The sequence below is a fragment of the Engystomops pustulosus genome, chromosome 5 (assembly GCF_040894005.1).
Source record: "Engystomops pustulosus chromosome 5, aEngPut4.maternal, whole genome shotgun sequence".
NCBI lineage: Eukaryota > Metazoa > Chordata > Amphibia > Anura > Leptodactylidae > Engystomops > Engystomops pustulosus.
Window position 1 is genome coordinate 1,116,618 of NC_092415.1, and position 9,268 is coordinate 1,125,885.

The following is a 9,268-nucleotide window of genomic DNA, read 5'->3' on the forward strand; positions in this document are numbered from 1 at the left end:
ACAGTCTCCTCTCCCCGGGATGTAATGGCTGATAATAGAGAGTAATAGATTGTATCCCCCTGTACAGTCTCCTCTCCCCGGGATGTAATGGCTGATAACAGAGAGTAATAGATTGTATCCCCCCTGTACAGTCTCCTCTCCCCGGGATGTAATGGCTGATAACAGAGAGTAATAGATTATATCCCCCTGTACAGTCTCCTCTCCCCGGGATGTAATGGCTGATAACAGAGAGTAATAGATTGTATCCCCCCTGTACAGTCTCCTCTCCCCAGGATGTAATGGCTGATAACAGAGAGTAATAGATTGTATCTCCCCTGTACAGTCTCCTCTCCCCGGGGTGTAATGGCTGATAACAGAGAGTAATAGATTGTATCCCACCCTGTACAGTCTCCTCTCCCCGGGGTGTAATGGCTGATAACAGAGAGTAATAGATTGTATCCCCCCTGTACACTCTCCTCTCCCCGGGGTGTAATGGCTGATAACAGAGAGTAATAGATTGTATCCCACCCTGTACAGTCTCCTCTCCCCGGGGTGTAATGGCTGATAACAGAGAGTAATAGATTGTATCCCCCCCTGTACAGTCTCCTCTCCCCAGGATGTAATGGCTGATAACAGAGAGTAATAGATTGTATCCCCCCTGTACAGTCTCCTCTCCCCAGGATGTAATGGCTGATAACAGAGAGTAATAGATTGTATCTCCCCTGTACAGTCTCCTCTCCCCGGGGTGTAATGGCTGATAACAGAGAGTAATAGATTGTATCCCCCCCCTGTACAGTCTCCTCTCCCCGGGGTGTAATGGCTGATAACAGAGAGTAATAGATTGTATCCCCCCCTGTACAGTCTCCTCTCCCCGGGATGTAATGGCTGATAACAGAGAGTAATAGATTGTATCCCCCTGTACAGTCTCCTCTCCCCGGGATGTAATGGCTGATAACAGAGAGTAATAGATTGTATCCCCCCCTGTACAGTCTCCTCTCCTCGGGATGTAATGGCTGATAACAGAGAGTAATAGATTGTATCCCCCCCTGTACAGTCTCCTCTCCCCGGGATGTAATGGCTGATAACAGAGAGTAATAGATTGTATCCCCCCTGTACAGTCTCCTCTCCCCGGGGTGTAATGGCTGATAACAGAGAGTAATAGATTGTATCCCCTCTGTACAGTCTCCTCTCCCCAGGATGTAATGGCTGATAACAGAGAGTAATAGATTGTATCCCCCCCTGTACAGTCTCCTCTCCCCGGGATGTAATGGCTGATAACAGAGAGTAATAGATTGTATCCCCCCCTGTACAGTCTCCTCTCCCCGGGGTGTAATGGCTGATAACAGAGAGTAATAGATTGTATCCCCCCCTGTACAGTCTCCTCTCCCCGGGATGTAATGGCTGATAACAGAGAGTAATAGATTGTATCCCCCCCTGTACAGTCTCCTCTCCCCGGGATGTAATGGCTGATAACAGAGAGTAATAGATTGTATCCCCCCCTGTACAGTCTCCTCTCCCCGGGGTGTAATGGCTGATAACAGAGAGTAATAGATTGTATCCCCCCTGTACAGTCTCCTCTCCCCAGGATGTAATGGCTGATAACAGAGAGTAATAGATTGTATCCCCCTGTACAGTCTCCTCTCCCCGGGATGTAATGGCAGATAACAGAGAGTAATAGATTGTATCTCCCCTGTACAGTCTCCTCTCCCCGGGGTGTAATGGCTGATAACAGAGAGTAATAGATTGTATCCCCCCTGTACAGTCTCCTCTCCCCAGGATGTAATGGCTGATAACAGAGAGTAATAGATTGTATCTCCCCTGTACAGTCTCCTCTCCCCGGGGTGTAATGGCTGATAACAGAGAGTAATAGATTGTATCCCCCCTGTACAGTCTCCTCTCCCCGGGATGTAATGGCTGATAACAGAGAGTAATAGATTGTATCCCCCCTGTACAGTCTCCTCTCCCCGGGATGTAATGGCAGATAACAGAGAGTAATAGATTGTATCCCCCTGTACAGTCTCCTCTCCCCGGGATGTAATGGCTGATAACAGAGAGTAATAGATTGTATCCCCCCTGTACAGTCTCCTCTCCCCAGGGTATAATGGCTGATAACAGAGAGTAATAGAGTGTATCCCCCCTGTACAGTCTCCTCTCCCCGGGATGTAATGGCTGATAACAGAGAGTAATAGATTGTATCCCCCCTGTACAGTCTCCTCTCCCCGGGATGTAATGGCTGATAACAGAGAGTAATAGATTGTATCCCCCCCTGTACAGTCTCCTCTCCCCGGGATGTAATGGCTGATAACAGAGAGTAATAGATTGTATCCCCCCCCTGTACAGTCTCCTCTCCCCGGGGTGTAATGGCTGATAATAGAGAGTAATAGATTGTATCCCCCCTGTACAGTCTCCTCTCCCCGGGGTGTAATGGCTGATAACAGAGAGTAATAGAGTGTATCCCCCCCCCTGTACAGTCTCCTCTCCCCGGGGTGTAATGGCTGATAACAGAGAGTAATAGATTGTATCCCCTCTGTACAGTCTCCTCTCCCCGGGGTGTAATGGCTGATAACAGAGAGTAATAGATTGTATCCCCCCTGTACAGTCTCCTCTCCCCGGGGTGTAATGGCTGATAACAGAGAGTAATAGATTGTATCCCCCCTGTACAGTCTCCTCTCCCCGGGGTATAATGGCTGATAACAGAGAGTGATAGATTGTATCCCCCCCTGTACAGTCTCCTCTCCCCGGGGTGTAATGGCTGATAACAGAGAGTAATAGATTGTATCCCCCCCTGTACAGTCTCCTCTCCCCGGGATGTAATGGCTGATAACAGAGAGTAATAGATTGTATCCCCCCCTGTACAGTCTCCTCTCCCCGGGGTGTAATGGCTGATAACAGAGAGTAATAGATTATATCCCCCTGTACAGTCTCCTCTCCCCGGGATGTAATGGCTGATAACAGAGAGTAATAGATTGTATCCCCCCCCTGTACAGTCTCCTCTCCCCGCGGTGTAATGGCTGATAACAGAGAGTAATAGATTGTATCCCCCCCTGTACAGTCTCCTCTCCCCGGGGTGTAATGGCTGATAACAGAGAGTAATAGATTGTATCCCCCCTGTACAGTCTCCTCTCCCCGGGGTGTAATGGCTGATAACAGAGAGTAATAGATTGTATCCCCCCTGTACAGTCTCCTCTCCCCGGGATGTAATGGCTGATAACAGAGAGTAATAGATTGTATCCCCCCTGTACAGTCTCCTCTCCCCGGGATGTAATGGCTGATAACAGAGAGTAATAGATTGTATCCCCCCCCCCCCCCTGTACAGTCTCCTCTCCCCGGGATGTAATGGCTGATAACAGAGAGTAATAGATTGTATCCCCCTGTACAGTCTCCTCTCCCCGGGATGTAATGGCTGATAACAGAGAGTAATAGATTGTATCCCCCCCTGTACAGTCTCCTCTCCCCGGGATGTAATGGCTGATAACAGAGAGTAATAGATTGTATCCCCCCTGTACAGTCTCCTCTCCCCGGGGTGTAATGGCTGATAACAGAGAGTAATAGATTGTATCCCCCCCTGTACAGTCTCCTCTCCCCGGGATGTAATGGCTGATAACAGAGAGTAATAGATTGTATCCCCCCCTGTACAGTCTCCTCTCCCCAGGATGTAATGGCTGATAACAGAGAGTAATAGATTGTATCCCCCCTGTACAGTCTCCTCTCCCCAGGATGTAATGGCTGATAACAGAGAGTAATAGATTGTATCCCCCCTGTACAGTCTCCTCTCCCCGGGATGTAATGGCTGATAACAGAGAGTAATAGATTGTATCCCCCTGTACAGTCTCCTCTCCCCGGGATGTAATGGCTGATAACAGAGAGTAATAGATTGTATCCCCCCTGTACAGTCTCCTCTCCCCGGGATGTAATGGCTGATAACAGAGAGTAATAGATTGTATCCCCCTGTACAGTCTCCTCTCCCCGGGGTGTAATGGCTGATAACAGAGAGTAATAGATTGTATCCCCCCCTGTACAGTCTCCTCTCCCCGGGATGTAATGGCTGATAACAGAGAGTAATAGATTGTATCCCCCTGTACAGTCTCCTCTCCCCGGGGTGTAATGGCTGATAACAGAGAGTAATAGATTGTATCCCCCCCTGTACAGTCTCCTCTCCCCGGGGTGTAATGGCTGATAACAGAGAGTAATAGATTGTATCCCCCTGGTACTGTCTCCTGTCCCCGGGATGTAATGGCTGATAACAGAGAGTAATAGATTGTATCCCCCCTGTACAGTCTCCTCTCCCCGGGATGTAATGGCTGATAACAGAGAGTAATAGATTGTATCCCCCCTGTACAGTCTCCTCTCCCCGGGATGTAATGGCTGATAACAGAGAGTAATAGATTGTATCCCCCCTGTACAGTCTCCTCTCCCCGGGATGTAATGGCTGATAACAGAGAGTAATAGATTGTATCCCCCCCTGTACAGTCTCCTCTCCCCGGGGTGTAATGGCTGATAACAGAGAGTAATAGATTGTATCCCCCCCCCCCCCCCTGTACAGTCTCCTCTCCCCGGGGTGTAATGGCTGATAACAGAGAGTAATAGATTGTATCCCCCCTGTACAGTCTCCTCTCCCCGGGGTGTAATGGCTGATAACAGAGAGTAATAGATTGTATCCCCCCCTGTACAGTCTCCTCTCCCCGGGATGTAATGGCTGATAACAGAGAGTAATAGATTGTATCCCCCTGTACAGTGTCCTCTCCCCGGGATGTAATGGCTGATAACAGAGAGTAATAGATTGTATCCTCCCTGTACAGTCTCCTCTCCCCGGGATGTAATGGCTGATAACAGAGAGTAATAGATTGTATCCCCCCCCTGTACAGTCTCCTCTCCCCGGGGTGTAATGGCTGATAACAGAGAGTAATAGATTGTATCCCCCCTGTACAGTCTCCTCTCCCCTGGATGTAATGGCTGATAACAGAGAGTAATATATTGTATCCCCCTGTACAGTCTCCTCTCCCCGGGGTGTAATGGCTGATAACAGAGAGTAATAGATTGTATCCCCCCTGTACAGTCTCCTCTCCCCGGGATGTAATGGCTGATAACAGAGAGTAATAGATTGTATCCCCCCTGTACAGTCTCCTCTCCCCGGGGTGTAATGGCTGATAACAGAGAGTAATAGATTGTATCCCCCCCTGTACAGTCTCCTCTCCCCGGGATGTAATGGCTGATAACAGAGAGTAATAGATTGTATCCCCCCTGTACAGTCTCCTCTCCCCTGGATGTAATGGCTGATAACAGAGAGTAATAGATTGTATCCCCCTGTACAGTCTCCTCTCCCCGGGGTGTAATGGCTGATAACAGAGAGTAATAGATTGTATCCCCCCCTGTACAGTCTCCTCTCCCCGGGGTGTAATGGCTGATAACAGAGAGTAATAGATTGTATCCCCCCCTGTACAGTCTCCTCTCCCCGGGGTGTAATGGCTGATAACAGAGAGTAATAGATTGTATCCCCCTGTACAGTCTCCTCTCCCCGGGATGTAATGGCTGATAACAGAGAGTAATAGATTGTATCCCCCCCCTGTACAGTCTCCTCTCCCCGGGATGTAATGGCTGATAACAGAGAGTAATAGATTGTATCCCCCCTGTACAGTCTCCTCTCCCCGGGATGTAATGGCTGATAACAGAGAGTAATAGATTGTATCCCCCCCCCCCCCTGTACAGTCTCCTCTCCCCGGGATGTAATGGCTGATAACAGAGAGTAATAGATTGTATCCCCCCTGTACAGTCTCCTCTCCCCGGGGTGTAATGGCTGATAACAGAGAGTAATAGATTGTATCCCTCCCCCCTGTACAGTCTCCTCTCCCCAGGATGTAATGGCTGATAACAGAGAGTAATAGATTGTATCCCCCCCTGTACAGTCTCCTCTCCCCGAGGTGTAATGGCTGATAACAGAGAGTAATAGATTGTATTCCCCCTGTACAGTCTCCTCTCCCCGGGGTGTAATGGCTGATAACAGAGAGTAATAGATTGTATCCCCCCTGTACAGTCTCCTCTCCCCGGGGTGTAATGGCTGATAACAGAGAGTAATAGAGTGTATCCCCCCCCCTGTACAGTCTCCTCTCCCCGGGGTGTAATGGCTGATAACAGAGAGTAATAGATTGTATCCCCCCCTGTACAGTCTCCTCTCCCCGGGATGTAATGGCTGATAACAGAGAATAATAGATTGTATCCCCCCTGTACAGTCTCCTCTCCCCGGGATGTAATGGCTGATAACAGAGAGTAATAGATTGTATCCCCCCTGTACAGTCTCCTCTCCCCGGGATGTAATGGCTGATAACAGAGAGTAATAGATTGTATCCCCCCCTTTACAGTCTCCTCTCCCCGGGATGTAATGGCTGATAACAGAGAGTAATAGATTGTATCCCCCCTGTACAGTCTCCTCTCCCCGGGATGTAATGGCTGATAACAGAGAGTAATAGATTGTATCCCCCCTGTACAGTCTCCTCTCCCCGGGGTGTAATGGCTGATAACAGAGAGTAATAGATTGTATCCCCCCCTGTACAGTCTCCTCTCCCCGGGATGTAATGGCTGATAACAGAGAGTACTAGGTAGTACTCACATGTCCGGGGTCCAGCGCTCGGTTATCCCCAGGGTCTCGCTCTCCTGTATTTATACGATGTTGCTCCTCCCACTTGAGGTTTCCTGTGAATTTCTCTATTTACCTGGGGACTGTTTGATATCGTTGTTTATTTTCTATATTGTACCCGATCCAATAATAACATCAGCTCCTGCAGTTCTCTCGCCTCGGCACCCGGGGAACCTCCTCCAACCAAACCACCACCATCTCCGAGAACAAGGACATAACGCGCTCCATATATTGCCGCATCAAGGTCAGCAACTCGGCTGCCTGGACCGAACACAGATCATTACCCCCAGCGTGTAACACTAAGACCACCGGGCCCGGGGTAGTTCTGCTTCTGCTTTTCGGCTTGCTGGCCCGCCCAAAAGATGTAAGAGTGGCCCAGCAACCACGACCCCGGACGAGGACGCACCATGGAAGAAACGCCTGAAAACCAACACATCACAACAAATCCGGCCGGATGTAGCGTGCAAAACACGCAGATCTCCACCGGCCGATCCTCAGGACTCCAGCATCCGGAAGCCCCATCCTAGCCGCCTCAGCGGCCGCCCCAATTCTGTGGCTATAGAGGGTCCTATAGCTCAAAGGATCCATTCCCACGATACCCAAGCACTTACGGTACACCGCCTGGAACTGGTAGCGAGTGAGGGGGGGATCCATCGTCATGAACTAGAAACCGGGATCCCGAGCGAGGACATGCACCCCCGGACCATGGTAAAGGGCTAAGCTGGACCCTCCACTGAAACCAAGCGGACCCAGGAACCTCGACCGTAGATATTGGTCTTGGAACGGCGAACCTTCAGGCGGACTACATCCAGGCCCAGGGCCACATCCCCTTTCATAAGGCCCCCTGTACGAGGAGCAGAAGGAGGGACTCATTCACCCACCCGAAAAGCCCCGAAGAAGGCCAAGCTAAAGGCCACAGCTGCAAGAAGAAAGCTATTCCTGCTAAACAACGCTGCGCCACTGACCCCGAGACTCCCACCTTCCTTAAACCCACCAAATAATCATGTGTAACACGGATCCTTTCCGCATGATCCCTCCAAACATCCCCATCCCCGGCAACAGCTTACCAAGAGCCCCACGCCTTACCATACTGCTGCCAAGTTGCTGGAGCAACAGAAGAACGCACCATCGCCATTAGTCGTGGATCAGGTTCCACAAGTGCAGAGGGCACGGACGGAATCACTGCCAAAAAACCTGAAAATCAAATAAAGGGTTAGCCAAAATGTTATCAACACCTGATACATGCTGGGCTCTAAATGTAATATTCCACTCCAGGCATCTCAGGACCGAATGCCGAAGCAGAGCAAAAACAGGAAGAGAGGAAGAGGACACAACCCCTAAATCATCTGACCAAATACATATGCGTCTGTTCGCAAAGGAGGAGCCCATAATTCCACCACCACCACCACTGGGAAGAGCTCCAAAAGGGTCATGTTCTTTACGAGCCCCGAGGCCGACCATGAAAGCGTCCAAGGCTCAGCGCACCATTCAGAGCCAAAAAGAGCACCAAAACCGTAAGCCCCGGCAGCATCCGTAAAGAGCTCCAGCTCTGGGTTGGGAACCTCGGGAGCCTGCCAACACGTCAAACCATTGTAGGACTGCAAGAAGTGGCGCCAAACCTGCAAATCAGCCCGAAGTGGAGCTGGAACACGGATGTGATGTTCTGGGCGGAGGACACCCCTCGTGGCCAAAGACAGCCCATGGGCATAACAAGCCTAACAGGGACTGCATCTGCCACAGCGTAACCCTCTTGGCTGCACAAACACCCTCCACCAAGCCCACAAGCTTATCCAGTTTATCCCTTGGCAACCGGGACACCATCGCCTTATATCACTGTACAAGGACCCTCCCCAGAAAGAGGGAGCCCGAAATGGTCCATTAAAAAATTGGAAGGTGCCCAAGAGGTGTGAGCACACTGGTGACTTGGAAGGACCAACGAACAAAAAATCAAATAGTGGGTGACTGAACAAAAACCAGTCTTGTACCGAATCACCCACTCAAGAAAGGAACTAAACATTTCAAAATACTTGCAGGAGATGGAGCAACCCATCGGGAGGCACGTATCATAGTAGAACAGGCCATTCTTTTCTGGGAAGTACAGCCAACAGGACGATTGCATGCAATTGCATACTCCTCCTCCTCCCCAGTATCAGGTCCTCATACTCCTCCTCCTTCTCCCCAGTATCAGGTCCTCATACTCCTCCTCCTTCTCCCCAGTATCAGGTCCTCATACTCCTCCTCCTTCTCCCCAGTATCAGGTCCTCATACTCCTCCTCCTTCTCCCCAGTATCAGGTCCTCATACTCCTCCTCCTTCTCCCCAGTATCAGGTCCTCATACTCCTCCTCCTTCTCCCCAGTATCAGGTCCTCATACTCCTCCTCCTTCTCCCCAGTATCAGGTCCTCATACTCCTCCTCCTTCTCCCCAGTATCAGGTCCTCATACTCCTCCTCCTTCTCCCCAGTATCAGGTCCTCATACTCCTCCTCCTTCTCCCCAGTATCAGGTCCTCATACTCCTCCTCCTTCTCCCCAGTATCAGGTCCTCATACTCCTCCTCCTTCTCCCCAGTATCAGGTCCTCATACTCCTCCTCCTCCCCACTATCAGGTCCTCATACTCCTCCTCCTCCCCAGTATCCGGTCCTCATACTCCTCCTTCTC

General features: G+C 50.3%; 1 protein-coding gene across 2 annotated transcripts in view; it reads right to left on the bottom strand.

Moving 5' to 3' along the window:
* LOC140132322 (fucolectin-like) overlaps positions 1-8,156 on the bottom strand; it is a 33,131-nt gene extending 24,975 nt beyond the window's left edge. The window contains exons 1-2 of one of the 2 annotated variants that reach the window (XM_072150970.1): positions 8,096-8,156; positions 7,678-7,804 (exon numbers count right to left, since the gene is read on the bottom strand). In XM_072150970.1, coding sequence (XP_072007071.1) covers positions 7,678-7,804; positions 8,096-8,141 — 173 coding nt within the window. In that variant the 5' untranslated portion in view covers positions 8,142-8,156. The other variant, XM_072150971.1, reaches the window with a different exon arrangement.
* Positions 8,157-9,268: the final 1,112 nt, after the last annotated feature.